At 42.8% G+C, this 18,488-nt stretch overlaps 1 protein-coding gene across 5 annotated transcripts in view; it reads left to right on the top strand.

Moving 5' to 3' along the window:
- CDHR5 (cadherin related family member 5) overlaps positions 1-17,288 on the top strand; it is a 40,917-nt gene extending 23,629 nt beyond the window's left edge. For 2 of the 5 annotated variants that reach the window (XM_066584052.1, XM_066584054.1), the window contains 3 exons: positions 2,693-3,589; positions 15,765-15,934; positions 16,491-17,288. In XM_066584052.1, the coding sequence (XP_066440149.1) occupies positions 2,693-3,589; positions 15,765-15,934; positions 16,491-16,970 (1,547 nt within the window). In that variant the 3' untranslated portion in view covers positions 16,971-17,288. The remainder of the gene's footprint in view (positions 1-2,692; positions 3,590-15,764; positions 15,935-16,490) is intronic. The other 3 variants (XM_066584056.1, XM_066584055.1, XM_066584053.1) reach the window with 3 other exon arrangements.
- The last annotated feature ends 1,200 nt before the right edge of the window (positions 17,289-18,488 follow it).

The following is an 18,488-nucleotide window of genomic DNA, read 5'->3' as shown; positions in this document are numbered from 1 at the left end:
CTAGATGTAGTGTGGAGGATGCTGATTTACTTCATATGATGTGAGAATGTGCAGATTTGGGTGCCTTCTGGAAAGTAGTTCTAGAGATTATAAAGAATGTATATATGGTGGATATCCCTGCAGATCCTAAAAGCTGTGCAGACCAGACCTAGGAGGGGAGCAGTGGAAAAGAAGTTGGTTGTCACGGTGGCGCTGCAGCTCCTTTGTTGGGCAAAGATGTGGTTCCGGGTTCAGTTTTTTTACAGGAAAAAAGGGCAGTTGTCAAGTTCGTGATGCCAGTCTGTATATAGGCCAAGGGCCATGCTAGACACAATAATAATATATAAAAAAAACCAAAAACATTTCTTTCCCCTGAAGTATAGTGCGGTACCTCAGTGCAAATGCTAGATGGTGGGAAGGGACTCCAGGAGGCAGAATTTACAGTGAAAACATAGTTTATTGCTTTAGAACAACAGACTTCAGTTTTTTCAATGCAGTTACTTTACGTTCTTAGTGCAATTCAGAGTTACGTTACTTTAAGGTGCATTTTCTTTGAACAATTCTCAGTACAATTAGAACACATGCAGACGTAAAGTATAGACTCTCTATCTGGACACATATAGACCCTCTGACAGTAATTAAGCACAGGATTCCTTTCTGTCCTCTATGCTTTGCCATCCTGGTTTTCTGTCTTTAGCTTCCTCTGTTCTCTTTAGTATGAAATTTAATTTGTTCTTTGAAGCATAAGACTTCATTTCTAGTGCATTACAGTTAGTTTTAGGCCTTTGCTGAGTATCTTCTATTCTTTCAAGTATCAAGACTCTCTTTAAGTGCATTACTGTTACTTTAGGACCTTGCCGAAATGTATTTATTGCTTTCCTTGTCGGCAATATACAACTTTAAGTACTCACACTTACTGTCCTCCTTCCCACCGCACTTGTTAGTGGTTTCCTTCTTTCTCTGGAACTCTGTCTTGACTCCTTTGGTCGTCTCTGCAGAGTGCACTTCTACAACCCCCCTAGACCATACCAAACCTACTAGACTAACTCCTCTTTTCTTTACATTAACTGCTATCAACCAACCCATGCATAGAACCTTTCTACCTATCACAGGTTGCTTATTTCCTGGCTACCTGACTCATGCCCTTCTAGTTTAGGTTGGACTTGTCTAGACATAGTGTGGTTGACCAACACAACACTAAAGTTACAAATAGACATTATTTCACATATTAAACACCTTTAGAGTTCACAGTTCACTTATGGAGTGTACAACGTCTGTACACTACACCTGTATTTTGGTTATTCTAGGGGAGCTAGGGTTAGATAGGCATTCAATGATCACTGTATCTAGTCTACAAAATAATTGCTGCTCGATGGATTAATTCTACCCTCCTACCATCTAAGAATGTATAGCCAAAATGAATTGTATCATTATTTGGGAAGGGGTGTGTACTTAAAAATAAAATGCCAGGGTAATTTCAAGGCAATATAGGGGTGATGGATAGATATCACTAATCTTCCCAGTCAGGTCCTGTTGACACCAGAATATACTGTACATGGTGGACCTCAGAAAAGTAGACCACCTTTAACAATACTACGATCAAAAGAACGAGCAAGTAGATTGTTTTTCCAAGCAAAGGTATTTTTTTTAAATAGAAATTCTTTATTTTTAAAATTTGAGGTGGGTACAGAGGGAAAAGGGGGAAGGGGGTACGGGTGTAACAGCACTCCAAAATTTTCACATCATCATAGTTGTAAATTGCACTTGTAAATCAAATTTTTGTAAATCAAATTGCAAAAAGTGAGATAGAACTAACAAAGGTAGGGGGTGGGGAGGGAACAGAGGGGAGCCCTGACAAGCAAAGGGATTTTATTTGATATTTGTTTTAATTAGTGGGTAGTCCTATCACCAGCATCTCTATCAATATATTATATTTCTCTTTCGTAGAGATCAAACATATGAAGATATATTTTTGTATATTTCTAGGGGGAGGGGGGTTGTCTCATGGAGGGGTTTATGTTCTGTGATTGTATTTTTTACACTATAAAAAGTTCAATAAAACTTATCTGTTTAAAAAAAATCTTATAGCATGTGATCATGAAATGTTCTAATACCCAATTGATTAAACCTGTAAGACCTTTGCTATGAATAACTATAACCACTATTCCTGTAATAACAGAGTTGTGGGATATGGCAAGACAGTTATTTATCACCTAATTTCATCACAATACAATAAAGATAATAAAAGAATTTCATGTTTTTTAAGCATCCAAAAACAGTTTTTCCAAGTGCTTTGTCTTGTCGGTATGGGGATGGGATACTACTATTTAAATAGAATCTGTCCCCTTGGAACAGCGCCATTAACCAATTTTTGATGCTGTTACTGGAGGTGACAGGGAGCAGATTGATGTAATTTTTATACTTACCCGCTCCTCAGTTCCCGTGATGTCCGCTGGTGAGGATCGAGTATCGCACAATGATATGACTCTTCTCTGAGTGATGTGCGCGCACTTGTATGGGATTTGTATGGGAGAGGGTGAATATAAAAATGATATCATTCGGCTCCCCATCATCTCCTGGAACAGCACCATAACTTAATATATGGTGCTGTTCTGAGGTGACAGTTTACCTTTAAGTGGGAATTGCACCACAGTAACGTACAATGATTATGATGACAATCTGATGATAATTATGGAATATCTGTTTTGTACAGCACTCATCATTACTACCACCACAAGAACGACAACAACAAGAAATACACCTTCAACCGGTACCACAACAACTACAACTCCTTCTACTGGGACAACAACGAGTACCACTGCTGGGACAGGTACCACAACAACTACAACTCCCTCAACTCGAACAACAACAAGCACCACTGCTGGGACAGGTACTACAACAACTACAACTCCCTCAACTCGGACAACAACAAGCACCACTGCTGGGACAGGTACTACTACAACTACAACTCCCTCAACTCGGACAACAACAAGCACCACTGCTGGGACAGGTACCACAACAACTACAACTCCTGGGACAGGCACCACAACAACTACAACTCCTGGGACAGGTACCACGACAACTACAACTCCTTCTACTGGGACAACAACAAGCACCACTGCTGGGACAGGTACCACTACAACTACAACTCCTTCTACTAGGACGACAACAAGCACCACTGCTGGGACAGGTACCACGACAACTACAACTCCTTCTACTAGGACGACAACAAGCACCACTGCTGGGACAGGTACCACGACAACTACAACTCCTTCTACTAGGACGACAAGAAGCACCACTGCTGGGACAGGTACCACAACAACTACAACTCCTTCTACTAGGACGACAACAAGCACCACTGCTGGGACTGGTACCACGACAACTACAACTCCTTCTACTAGGACGACAACAAGCACCACTGCTGGGACAGGTACCACGACAACTACAACTCCTTCTACTAGGACGACAACAAGCACCACTGCTGGGACAGGTACCACAACAACGACAGCCCCCTCAACTCGGACAACAACAAGCACCAAACCTGGGACAGGTACCACAACAACTACAACTCCTTCTACTCAGACAACAACAAGCACCACAACTGTGACAGGTACCATTACAACTCCTTCTACTCAGACAACAAGAAGTACCACTATTGGCACAGGTACCACCACAACTAAACTCCTTCGACTCAGACTACTGGAATTACTACAACCATTTCTATGTACCATACAACAAGTGGCACAGGCACCATTACAAGTACAATGCCTGGAACAGGCAATGCAATTGAAAATCTAGATCCAAAATAACGACCACAACACCTTGCCTTCACACAAACACCATTACACATTAGTCTATTAGCACAAGCACTGCAAAAAATACGTCACACACCACATTAAAAGTATCTATTGTTCCTGTTCAATATTCAGAATTAGCTATTGAGTGTGCACTACTTCTAATGGACTAGCAGAGGGTCCTCAGTAAGCTTCCCATGTTCTTCAAGCCTTAACGTTGTAGCCAATCACCATGTCTCTATGAGACATGAAAGTATATTTTCCAACTTTTGAGAAGTGACAGAAGGCAAGATAGACCCCCTAAAGACTCTAAAGTAGATCCCTAAACAAATATAGGCACCAAATCTCTTAAACACACAGGTAGACCAGACAAAATGAATGAGGACCCCAAACCAGAATCCTAAAATAAATACAGACACCTGACCAAACTCCCTAAAAATAAATACAGGCCACCTAAACTAACAAAGATCCCAAACCAAACCCTCTAAAATAAAGACCGCAGCCAAGACTTTCTAAATAAACAGCATCAGATTAAACAAATATAGACCACAGACAAAGCCTCTAAACCAATATCGTGTTTCCTCGATAATAAGACCTACCCCGATAGGCTCCATGTAGAAAAAAAATAATAATACTCACCTAGTAACCAGCGTTCGGGTCCCTCGCGATTGCCTGCGGTGCTGCTGCAGGCTGCCATGTCCTCCTTCACGCCTACAGAGCAGTTCTTCCTGGTAGCGGGCCTTGAATACTCCACTTCCAGCAAGCTAATGCTCTGTTTGGTTATTTGAGCGCCGCTTCCGCCAATGAAAGCTGGTGCTGGATTAACCAATCACAGCCATTCAATGAATATCACAGTATTCTTGTATGTTGACGCCACTGGAAGCTAGGGGTTTGACAGGAGGAACGTCCCTGTCACACCCCTAGCTCCCAATTGGCAGATTTCTGAAGGCTGTTAGCAGCAGCGTCAGCATGGATGTTTACCTGGCCTGGAGGGTTAGGGTGAGGGTTCATTGTCCTGTAAGACTTACATTATATGTCAGCCCCACAGGAAAATAAGCCCTCACCCTAACCAGCCTCTGTAAATTGAAATGCTAAATTAATTGCAGATGCTGACCTCTCCCTCCAGAGTTCGCTGCCAGCGCCTCTGTTCCTGTCCCCGGCGCTCCGTGTCCTGCTCTCGTGCTGCTGCAGCCACTCCCTGTTCTACGCTGCTGCTGTTTCCTGTAGCGTCCGCTGCCAGCGGCTCTGCTCCTGCCGCCAGCGCTCCGTCTCCTGGTGCCAACGCCTCTACTCCCTGTTCTCGTGCCGAGGCCGCAGCCTGTTCTCGGCCCGCTGACGCTGCGTCTCCTCCTGCTGCTGCCACTATTCCTTCTGCTCCGGCCCCAGCCTCTCGTGATGCCGCCGACGCTTCTCCTCCTAAGGCCACACCCCCCCCCAACCAATCAGAAACAGGGGGCGTGACTACATGTCAAACTCCTGCATAATGTCACAACCCCTCGCTTCTGATGGTGACAAAAATTCAAGAATACTGAATACCACACCCCCTAAAAAAAAAGACACTGTGCCTGTTTTGAGGCAAAAATTAATATAAGACAGTGTCTTATTTTGGGGGAAACGCGGTACAGACCATACTTTGCAGATATTGAACTTTTCTTGTTTCTGCAGTCCTCTTCACTCCTAGGCTTCAGCATCCGAACACAGTCTATAGCGGTACTCAGAGGTAAAGAAGACTGTAGGAATTAGGAATATTAGGATGCGACACCCAGGAGACTTGACACCCCTCTGGCAGGTCTCCCTTTATTCTAAAAGCCTCCTTGACATTCTATGAAAGTTATAAAGTAAAAATGAAAAATCTCTTCAGGGCAGCTCACCAGAATCCCAAATTGGGTTAAGATGGGGAGTGCATGGAAGGTTGTAAAGTATGAATGGGAAATGCAAAGATTCTGAACAATTGTAGGCAGTGCAATAACTAAGTATAGAGAAAAAGAGCAGCTGACAAGCAGAGAAAGAAGAACTTATATGTGTAGAAGCCAATTTTCCTCATTCAAGGGAAAAAATCCTCCCTGACTCCAAGTCTGGCAATCACAAGCCTAGATCACCGACCCTTTGCCTGAGTCACAAAACTTGAGCTGAGCTGCTGCAACTAAGCTTGTTGTGTTATAAACCTTGTTATATAGATATGTTGTTATATACTGACTAGCTGATATACCCGGCTTTGCCCGAGTTAATTTGGTACTGGTGTTTATCTGGTGTTCACACGGAAAATCTTATGAAGTCATGGTTACTTTAGAGATACCGAGGAAAAAAATATGTTCACCATTTTGCATGGTTGTTTGTGTTACCCAGGAAACACCACGGGAGGTAACCATGCGACGTTTCCTTTATATAAAATGACATCAGGAAGTGAGAGAATTAGATTCCGTACGTACAATTTGGACGCTAATTCTTTTGCACTTCAAATTGAATAATCGAGTTGGGACCTCTTTACTTTTCCTATTTTGGACACAATCAATGCTCGTGCCAAATTTCAAGTTTCTATGACATCGGGAAGTGAGAGAATTAGATTACGTACGTAAAATTTGGACGCTAGTTCTTTTGCGCTAGAATTAAATAATAGAGTTGGGACTCCTTTACTTTTCCTATTTTGGAGATAATCTATGATTGTGCCAAATTTTATGTTTCTACAACATCGGGAAGTGAGAGAATTAGTGGCAAGTCAGTCAGTGAGTGAGTCAGTGAGGGCTTTCGTTTTTATGTATATATAGATACTCTTTTTATATATTGCACTGTTTAAATTTAATCAATGTGCTTCACAGTGACCCTCACCAACGCTCCAGCGCTTTTTTACCTCAGTGTATGTGCGGAGGCTACCATTAAAATTTTCTCACGTTTAGTTTAGTAATCTGTAATTTTAAATTCTAACTTTGCTATAACGTAAATCAGCTCTGCATACACGGACGGATGAGCTTTGATATGTTTTACCCCCTCCTCCGAATATATAATTTTTTTTAGCCAAGAGAAGAATCCCACTGGTGACTACAGTATTCCCACCAAACCAGTACTGCAGGCACAGGTAATGTAGATCAGCCATTGAGTGGAATTACTATGCAGACATGAGTAAAGATGTGTATTGGCTGGACCTCTGTGCTACTGTCAATCTGACAGCTATCTCCCCAGACCTCTGAATTAACATGTATAAATCAATATCTGATGGCCAAACTTGGAGTTGGGAAGGATTTTCTTCCCTTAAATCATATGATATGGGCAGGCATGGAGGCTCTAATACTTTGTTGTACTGCCTCTAGCTTGGATACAAGATGTGATACGGATGGGCATGGAGGCTGTAGTACCCTGTTGTACCGCCTCTAGCTTGGATACAAGATGTGACACACGCGTGCATGGAGGCTCTAGTACCCTGTTGTACCACCTCTACCTTGTATACAAGATGTGATACGGGCGGGCATAGAGGCTGTTGTACCGCTTCTAGCTTGGATACAAGATGTGACATGGGCGGGCATGAAGGCTGTTGTACTGCCTCTAGCTTATGTACAAAACGTGATACAGTGGCATGGAGGCTCTAGTACTCTGTTGTACCGCCTCTAGCTTGGATACAAGATGTGATACAGGCAGGCATGGAGGTTCTAGTACTCTGTTGTACCGCCTCTAGCTTGGATACAAGATGTGATACTGGCAGGTATGGGGGCTCTAGTACCATGTTGTACCACCTCTAGCTTGTATAAAAGATGTGATACAAGCGGGCATGGAGGCTCTAGTATCCTTTTGTACCACCTCCAGCTTGGATATACGATGTGATACGGCTGGGCATGGAGGCTCTAGTACCCTGTTGGGTTGCCTCTAGGTGGGATAGAAGATGTGATATGGGCGGGCATGGAAGATCTAGTATCTTGCTGTACCGCCTATAGCTTTGATAGAAGATGTGATATGGGTGAGCATGGAGGCTGTAGTATCCTGTTGTACCACCTCTAGCTTGGATACAAGAGGTGATACAGGCAGGCATGGAGGCTCTAGTACCCTGTTGGGCCACCTCTAGCTTGTAAAAAAGATGTGATACAGGCAGACATGGAGGCTCAACTATCCTTTTGCACCACCTCTAGCTTGGATATAAGATGTAATATGGGCGGGCATGGAGGCTCTATTATCCTGTTGTACTGCCTCTAGCTGGGATACAAGATGTGGTATGGGTGGGCATGGAGGCTGTAGTATCCTATTGTACGACCTCTAGGTTGGATACAAGATGTGATACAGGCAAGCATTGAGGCTCTAGTACCCTGTTGGGCCGCCTCTAGCTTGGATATAACATGTGATTAAAGCAGGCATGGAGGCTCTAGTACCCTCTTGGGTTGCCTCTAGGTTGGATACAAGATGTGATATGGTCGAGCATGGAATCTCTAGTATCCTGTTGTACTGCCTCTAGCTTAGATACAAGATGTGATATGGGTGAGTATGGAGGCTGTAGTATCCTGTTGTACCACCTCTAGCTTGGATACAAGATGTGATACGGGTGGGCATAGAGGCTGATGTATTGCTTCTAGCTTGGATACAAGATGTGATGCAGGTGGGCATGAAGGCTGTAGTACCCTGTTGTACTGTCTCTAGCTTATATACAAGATGTGATACAGTGGCATGGAGGGTCTAGTACTCTGTTGTACCGCCTCTAGCTTGGATACAAGATGTGATATTGGCAGGCATGGAGGCTCTAGTACCATGTTCTTCCGCCTCTAGCTTGTACAAAAGATTTAATACAGGTGGGCATGGAAACTCTAGTATCCGTCTATACCACCTCTAGCTTGGATGTAAGATGTGATACGGGTGGCCATGGAGGCTCTAGTACCCTGTCAGGTTGCCTCTAGGTTGGATAGAAGATGTGATATGGGTGGGCATAGAAGCTCTAGTATCCTGTTGTACTGCCTCTAGCTTGGATACAAGATGTGATATGGGTGGGCATGGAGGCTGTAGTATTCTGTAGTTCCACCTCTAGCTTGGATACAAGATGTGATACAGGCAGGCATGGAGGCTCTAGGACCCTGTTGGGCCACCTCTAGCTTGTAAAAAAGATGTGATACAGGCAGACATGGAGGCTCAACTATCCTTTTGCACCACCTCTAGCTTGGATATAAGATGTAATATGGGCGGGCATGGAGGCTCTATTATCCTGTTGTACTGCCTCTAGCTGGGATACAAGATGTGGTATGGGTGGGCATGGAGGCTGTAGTATCCTATTGTACGACCTCTAGGTTGGATACAAGATGTAATATGGGTGGGCATGGAGGTTGTAGTATCCTGTTGTACCACCTCTAGCTTGGATACAAGATGTGATACGGGTGGGCATGGAGCTTGTAGTATCCTGTTGTACTGCCGCTAGCTGGGATACAAGATGTGATGTGGGTGGGCATGGAGGCTGTAGTATCCTGTTGTACCACCTCTAGCTTGGATACAAGATGTGATATGGGTGGGCATGGAGGCTGTAGTATCCTGTTGTACCACTTCTAGCTTGGATACAAGATGTCATACAGGCGGGCATGGAGGCTCTAGGATCCTGTTGGTTTGCCTCTAGGTTGGATACAAGATGTGATATGGGCGGGCATGGAAGCTCTAGTATCCTGTTGTACTGACTCTAGCTTGGATACAAGATGTGATATGGGTGAGCATAGAGGCTGTAGTATCCTGTTGTACCACCTCTAGCTTGGATACAAGAGGTGATACAGGCAGGCATGGAGGCTCTAGTACCCTGTTGGGCCGCCTCTAGCTTGTAAAAAAGATGTGATACAGGCGGGCATGGAGGCTCTAGTATCCTTTTGTACCTCCTCTAGCTTGTATAAAAGATGTGATACAGGCAGACATGGAGGCTCAAGTATCCTTTTGTACCACCTCTAGCTTGGATGTAAGATGTGATACGGGTGGCCATGGAGGCTCTAGTACCCTGTCAGGTTGCCTCTAGGTTGGATAGAAGATGTGATATGGGTGGGCATAGAAGCTCTAGTATCCTGTTGTACTGCCTCTAGCTTGGATACAAGATGTGATATGGGTGGGCATGGAGGCTGTAGTATTCTGTAGTTCCACCTCTAGCTTGGATACAAGATGTGATACAGGCAGGCATGGAGGCTCTAGGACCCTGTTGGGCCACCTCTAGCTTGTAAAAAAGATGTGATACAGGCAGACATGGAGGCTCAACTATCCTTTTGCACCACCTCTAGCTTGGATATAAGATGTAATATGGGCGGGCATGGAGGCTCTATTATCCTGTTGTACTGCCTCTAGCTGGGATACAAGATGTGGTATGGGTGGGCATGGAGGCTGTAGTATCCTATTGTACGACCTCTAGGTTGGATACAAGATGTAATATGGGTGGGCATGGAGGTTGTAGTATCCTGTTGTACCACCTCTAGCTTGGATACAAGATGTGATACGGGTGGGCATGGAGCTTGTAGTATCCTGTTGTACTGCCGCTAGCTGGGATACAAGATGTGATGTGGGTGGGCATGGAGGCTGTAGTATCCTGTTGTACCACCTCTAGCTTGGATACAAGATGTGATATGGGTGGGCATGGAGGCTGTAGTATCCTGTTGTACCACTTCTAGCTTGGATACAAGATGTCATACAGGCGGGCATGGAGGCTCTAGGATCCTGTTGGTTTGCCTCTAGGTTGGATACAAGATGTGATATGGGCGGGCATGGAAGCTCTAGTATCCTGTTGTACTGACTCTAGCTTGGATACAAGATGTGATATGGGTGAGCATAGAGGCTGTAGTATCCTGTTGTACCACCTCTAGCTTGGATACAAGAGGTGATACAGGCAGGCATGGAGGCTCTAGTACCCTGTTGGGCCGCCTCTAGCTTGTAAAAAAGATGTGATACAGGCGGGCATGGAGGCTCTAGTATCCTTTTGTACCTCCTCTAGCTTGTATAAAAGATGTGATACAGGCAGACATGGAGGCTCAAGTATCCTTTTGTACCACCTCTAGCTTGGATACAAGATGTGATATGGGCGAGCATGGAGGCTTTATTACCTTGTTGTACTGCCTCTAGCTTGGATACGAGATGTGATATGGGCGGGCATGGAGGTTGTAGTATCCTGTTGTACTACCCCTAGCTTGAATACAAGATGTGATATGGGTGGGCATGGAGGCTGTAGTATCCTGTTGTACCTCTTCTGGCTTGGATACAAGATGTGATATGGGTGGGCATGGAGGCTGTAGTATCCTGTTGTACCACTTCTAGCTTGGTTACAAGATGTCATACAAGCGGGCATGGAGGCTCTAGGATCCTGTTGAGTTGCCTCTAGCTTGGATACAAGATGTGATATGGGCGGGCATGGAAGCTCTAGTATCCTGTTGTACTGACTCTAGCTTGGATACAAAATGTGATATGGGTGGGCATGGAGGCTGTAGTATCCTGTTGTACCACCTCTAGCTTGGATACAAGATGTGATATGGGTGGGCATGGAGGCTGTAGTATCCTTTTGTACCCCCTCTAGTTTGGATATAAGATGTGATACGGGCGTGCATGGGGGCTCTAGTACCCTGTTGGGTTGCCTCTAGGTTGGATACAAGATGTGATATGGACAGGCATGGAAACTCTAGTATCCTGATGCATTACCTCTAACTTAGATACAAGATGTGATATGGGTGGGCATGGAGACTGTAGTATCCTGTTGTACCACCTCTAGCTTGTATAAAAGATGTGATATGGGCGGGCATGGAGGCTCTAGTATCCTTTTGTACCACCTCTAGCTTGGATATAAGATGTGATACAGGCGGGCATGGAGGATCTAGTACCTTGTTGGGTTGCCTCTAGGTTGGATACAAGATGTGATATGGTCGGGCATGGAGGCTCTAGTTTCCTGTTGTACTGCGTCTAGCTTGGATACAAGATGTGATATGGGTGGGCATGGAGGCTGTAGTATCCTGTTTTACCACCTCTAGCTTGTATAAAAGATGTGATACAGGCGGATATGGAGGCTCTAGTATCCTTTTGTACCACCTCTAGCTTGGATATAAGATGTGATACAGGTGGGCATGGAGGCTCTAGTATCCTGTTATACTGCCTCTAGCTGGGATACAAGATGTGATATGGGTGGGAATGGAGGCTCTAGTATCCTGTTGTACCACCTCTTGCTTGGATACAAGATGTGATATGGGAAGGCATAGAGACATACAGGTTCTGCATGCTATCCTGCAATATATTGGTCCACATTTGCTGTCACTGAGCCTCTAGATCATGCAAATTCATAGGCTGTCTAAGTTGACGTCCCAGGTGGTCCCATACATGTTCTATTGATGATAAATCTGGTGCCTGGACAGACCAAAGAGGTGTGGTAATATTGTGGAGGCATTCCTGTAACACCATCTTGAAATCCACCATGAGAGTCAAGACATGTGGCTGCAGGATGTCCTGAACATATTGCTGAGTGTCATTTTCCCTCCTACCACCACTAGGGCTATCTGATTGTCATCTATGATGTCCCTCCAGAGTATCCCAGCAGCAGTAGGGGGCAGTGTGCCTCTCCACAGCAAAGGCAGGATTGAGGCGCTCACCTCTAGGTCTCCAGATATGAATATAGCCATCGTCAGCGCCCAAACTAAACCTGGATTTCTCACTGAAGACAATTAGACAAGAAGACGGTTACAATCCTTAGCAGTCCAGTTTTGTCGTTCACGACACCACTGCAAACGGAGGCAATGGTCGGTGTCAAGGGCAGTACATGTAATGGGTGCCGTGAGACAAAATCTCCTTCAGTCAAGAGCCGGGAAATTGTTCTGACAGACACAGGGGTGTAACGATGGTGCCGCCTGTCTCTGGATGACGGACTACAAAAAAAATGGAGCTGAACATGCATGTTGTACAATCAGACAATCCTCTCTACTGGTGGTGTGTCGAGGGCATCCTGAGCCCGATCGCCTTGTGTGCCCACAGCCATCCACTGGTTCCAGCACCTCCTAACAGTCTGATCAGAATGGGCCAAGTGGAGGGCAATTCATCAATATAACCATCCAGCTTCTCACATTCCAATAATGCGCCCCCTCTCAGACTTTGTTAACTGAGAATAATACATAAGAAGAAGCCTAAATAGACATAATGAAAACAGCTTGAAACAGAGTTTGCAAAACCACAGATGACATATAAAATAATTAATGTATATATTTAAATAAATGCAATAAGTAAAAATCAAATACCATATACAAATTTATAACAAATGAATTGTTGTTAACTTTTTTACCTAATTCATTCTAAATTACAATAGGAATGAAAGCGGTCATCTACCTGGCGGTAGAAGTAATGTTTTATTTGCACTACTTTCATATACACAAGGCATTAAATTGCTTCATCCATGATGAACCATTTTGGAACTCATCTTCCATGTTCAGCAATATGAATGATGAAGTATCAATCTCTCTAAAAAGGGATTTCCAAGATACTAAATGCTAACGGTACCAGCATTCTACAGGAGGACTTCGACTCAAACACACCAAATACTGTATAGGATCTACACTAATGGAATGGTGGCAGTCCCAGTAGTGGTGCTTAATTGTTGTCCTAATGTGTCTTTATGTGTTTTGCTTTCATATCTCTCTATATATTAATCGTGTATGTCCCTTTAGTTATAGGGTAGGTGCATCAGAAAGATCTACAGCATATCCAGAGCAAAAATACGAATGAGGCAATATTCTACTGCATGTAGCGGAGTTCTTTTCATATATCATCCACATGGCTGGTGCAGCATTTCCTCTGTGTCCATTTGCCTTTAAAGTGCTATTTAAGGATTTATTTGTATATGGATACTAAAATACTCAACAAGCTTTTCTGAGATTAGAAAAAAGGGTTGGCTTTTCTTGCACAGACAGCACCACTTTCGTCTATGAACTTTGTCTGGTATTGCAACCTACTTGAATGGGAAAGTGAGTTGCAATACTTTCAACAGCCCAAGGAAGAGAGTGGCACCATCGCAGACCCTTTTTTCTAATCTCAAACACCCCTTTCAAGAGTCATACCATACAGTAGATGGCATACTGTTCGAGCCTCAAATAACGCTTAGTACAATTCTTCACAATTTTACTCCTTCTCCTAAACTTTATCATATGTACTAGATACATGTTGGTGGTTCCTACCAGTGTGTACTGGGGATGGCCATCTGTCCTTGACATTTCCTGTTCTTGAATGGGCATATTGGATTGCAACATACCCAGTTTGGAGCTTATTCCCTCTCCCTATCCCAGTAAGCATGGCTGCTTAGCCGATTTATACATGTGAATTCAGAAGTCCGATTGATAGTAGGTGACAGAGGTCCAGTAAGCTCAGATCTCTGCTCATGTTTGCATAGTAATTTCACTTAAAGCCTGATCTACATTAGCTGTTTCTGCAGTACTGGTATTGTGGGAATACTATAGTCACCAGTGGAATCCATCTGTTGGCTAACAAAGGTATCACTCTATAGGTCGAAGTATTCTAAAGATTATTTTTCTTCCCCTGAAAGCAGAAGTTTAGATTTTGCTTACTTATAGTTTGAGAGTTGAAAAGTTCTGCTTGACTGCAGTTAAAGGAAATATGTCACTGTTTCCTAATGACCATGTACAAGGTACTCATAGCAGGGGAGTAGCTGTAGGGTCTGCAGATATAGCAGTAAAACCTGGGTTCTAGTGCCTAATGGGACCCATTGGCTACATAGGAAGATACCTGTACTATACATGGCATAAATGATTGCACTCCCTGTCCTGATTGGTTTAGAGGCACACAACCATGTGAAGTCAGCTGCAACCATGTGGTGCCTTACAACTCATCAGGCCAAGAGATAATGTAATTAACATGCAGATTTCCAAACACAAGTGTATGTCTTATAGCTCTACTTTTTTAAACAAGACCTATAAAAACAGAAGAAGACAGAACACTTCCTGGGTAGTCATCGTAATAATGGTCAATTTCTCATAAAATAAACTTTTTTTTTAATAGAGCATGCTGTGATTTTTTCCCGCGCGTGTGCGACCCACACTCCAGGAAAAGAAATCACATCTGCATGCTAAAAAGCTGCTATGCGGGTGCCCATGTATTCCTATGGGTGGCTTGATTTGCGGATCTCTCACGCAGGTGCCCCTGCGTAGGTTCCGCAAATCAAATCCGCCCGTGTGAGCCAGGCCTTATCCTGATCAATCCTGACAGCGGCATCTAAGTAGTCAGACCAAAGCACAGGGCTCCCTTGATCATGGGATGCCAATGAATTGCTATGGCAATCAGAGGCCTAACAATTGCTTCCAGGTCTGAAGTGTATTAACAATGATCAGGAGATTGGACATTTAAGTTTCTTAGTGGGGCTAAACTAAAAAGCAAAAAAAAGTACAAGAACAGTTTTAGAAAAATGGAAAAAATATTGTTAAAAACAGACAGAATCACTTTTTTTCCTTGAAAGTCCTTTATTTATGGAAAACAATTTTTTCTAGACGTACACATCATTGGTACAATGAGCCATATGATATTGCACACTGAACACAATAGTGTGTGTATATATATATATATATATATATATATATATATATATGTATATACTAGAATTGTTCATCTTGGGTCACAAACAAATGGAGCAGAGAAATGTTCAAGAAGCGTATGCACCCCAAAATGGTACCAACGAAAACTACAAGTCATCTTGCAAAAAGCGAGCCTTCATACTACTTGACTGAAGCATATAAATGTTACGGATCTTTGAATGCAGTTATACAGAAACAAATTGTTTTCTAAAAACAAAAAGTGTTTCTATTGTGGAGAAAAAGCATAACAACACTATAAATTTGTATCACTGTAGTCAGATTGACATACCAATAAAGTCATGAAGACATTTATATCACATATTGAAGGCAGTGAGGACAAGACGAAAAAGAGCAATGGTAAATTTGCTCTTGCCCCCGCATATAAGTATGTATTCTGAAATTGTGCCATCAACCTACATAAGGTTTGCCATGCTTATGTTCCTATGTTTTTTTAAAGCAGGTCCTGAAGAAGAACGACAAAATCAGTATTTTACTGCAACTGATATGGCCGCAGTTGGTGCCACCCTGGGAGCTATTCTTGTTCTAACTTTGGTTGGCTTGGCTTTCCTGATTTATAAGCAATATGGAACCACAATACAGAGCATACTGAAAAAAGGGCCAGGAAATGTAAGTAACTATTTTTTATATAGTATAAATCGCATGACAATTTTTTCCTAAAGTGATACCAACTTTATACAGTTTTTATGCTTTTTCTACTTTGATCCATTATGTAGTAGGTGATCTATATATAACTATGTAGTAATATATTCAGCTGCTCTCTAACATGCTGTCCATAGATAGGAATGTACATAGAACGTGTTAAGTTCCCTTTAAATTTAGGCTAATTGGAGCCATCCCAACCGAGGAAGGATGGTGGTGGTTGGGTAAGTGCTTACTTCATAGCATTGTATTGCTGAATTCAATTTTTTTAAACAGTATCTTTTAAGACCTTAATCTACGACTAGTGATGGCTGCAAGCAAGCGGAATTTTATCATTTAACTCCATGTCTATGCAGAGGATTTAGAGCTCTAGCGTTAAAATGTGGACATTGACTCTAAATTGATTTGAGACGGTCAATGGCAAAAAATAATAAAGTCCATTTTATCCAAGACAAATAAATTATTGGGCCTTTTATATTAAAAATTACATGCTCTGTTTAACATATTCTTTCTTCTATTGTAGAATTTTGGAGGATCTGATGGATCGGGATCTGAACAACTCATATATGATGATGATAATGTCAATAGAGAATTGTCTTCAAATCTGGAATCTGACCCCTATGGTGACATTATCCAAGTGTCCTCTGAAAATAACCTACTTAAAGCTGCAGCAGTAACAACAGGCCTTTCAACTAATGCCCCATCGGAGGAAGCAGATAAGGAACTTGATTCCGAAGACAAGAAGGTGAAGTCCATATTAACTAAAGACTTGAAGGAAGATGGAGGTTACAAGTCAGTATGGTTTAGGCAGGATGCTGCCCCAGAAGTAATGGTGATCGAAGGAGCACAAATGGAGGAAGCGAATGATGATGATACTGAAGAAGAAATCGGTAATCAAGAAGGAGACGATGAGGATGATGAAGACGATGATGATAATGATTATGAACTTGATCCAACATTCAACATTACGAATAATAACCCAAATAATTTCAGCATACTCTAAAAGTAGAATTCAACCATTGTACATTAATGTGACAAACATGGAAATATAATAGTGTTGTCAAACTACATGTTGTGTATTGCAAAGACTAACAATTCTGACTAGTAGTGGTGATAATTACAAGTTTTACTCGCAAGCATCCATACCTTTCTATTGTCATACTGACCTACATAGGATAGGATTATGAGAATATACATTTCCACTGTACTACTAGAGTTGGCAGAGGTACCTTAATTAGTCTAGATCACCATGAACAACAAGAAATAGAATCAAAATATTCAGTTAAATCATTTCTATATATTTTTTAAAATAAATCTTCAACATTTTCAGGCTTTTCAATAGCTTTATTTTAGCAATCTACTCCAAATCCTGCTTTATCGATACCCAAATATGAATTTGCTACCTTTTTCTATTTAATGTGCTGATGTATCAGAAATGAAGAGTGAAATGATGTGTCATTAAGGAATACTTCAGGCAAAACTATCAAACTACTAAAGACCACTTGTCTGTGAGTATGTATGTATGTGTGTGTGTGATTCTTATGCTCCACCCCTGGTGATGTCATTGCTCCTCCCCTTAGTGACATCATTGAAGGTCCTACAGCATATATAAAACACAGTGTCTGACCCACAGAAGAACAACACAGTAAGGGTTCTTGAAAAGGGGAGGACAAAAATAACACTAACTGCTATTATGTCAGACACAACTCAGCAGTCCTGACAGAACACACTGAACTACCTCCACCACCGAGATCTGGTGGGCTGAAGGACCTCTGGTCATGTCACTGCTGTGGGAGGAGCCAAGCTGTGCGTGTGATGGGTGGGGTGTAGTAAAGCTGTGTGTGTGCATGTACTCTGTAGCAGAGCTGTGTGGCACATTGCACCACTAGAAACACTGGTACTATAATTTCCTACACAACTCAGCAGTCCGGACAGAACACACTGACCTACCTCCACCACAGAGATCCAGTGGCCTGAAGGACCTGTGGTAATGTAATGGCTGTGGAAGGAGCCAAGTTGTGTTTGTCTTGTGTGGTAATCAAGCTGCTGTGAGTGTGACGTATCACCAGAAACACTAGTACTATAATTTCTTAATAATTACTACTATGTTTTATATCTAGTGCAGAGCAGTAAGTGATACAGGGATTTAGGGATCACCAAAGGGAAAATTCATGCAGTATTCCTTTTGGATATAGAGCACAGAATTCTGCCCCCAAAACAGTCGGCCATGGTTCTTAAGGGGGTTACTTGAGGACCATTTTTTTCAAAACCTGCTCAGTCTGCAGTACCAACATAAAAGAAGACATTCTTACCTTCCCCACTTCCCCAATCCTCCTGTTCCTCCAATGCTTGATCCCCAACTGGTCTTTACTTTCGGATACAGTGAGCCGACAATGACGTCACCAACATCAGGGCCATGTAATTGCTGCAGCCAATCAACTGTCTCAGTTCAGCCAGTGATTAGCTGCAATGGTGAGAGGTCTTGGTTCTAGGATGTCATCACTCTGCACCCAGACATGAT

The sequence above is a fragment of the Eleutherodactylus coqui genome, chromosome 11 (assembly GCF_035609145.1).
Source record: "Eleutherodactylus coqui strain aEleCoq1 chromosome 11, aEleCoq1.hap1, whole genome shotgun sequence".
Lineage (NCBI taxonomy): Eukaryota > Metazoa > Chordata > Amphibia > Anura > Eleutherodactylidae > Eleutherodactylus > Eleutherodactylus coqui.
The sequence above is the reverse complement of the archived record's forward strand: the minus strand, read 5'-3'. Positions and strand labels throughout refer to the sequence as shown.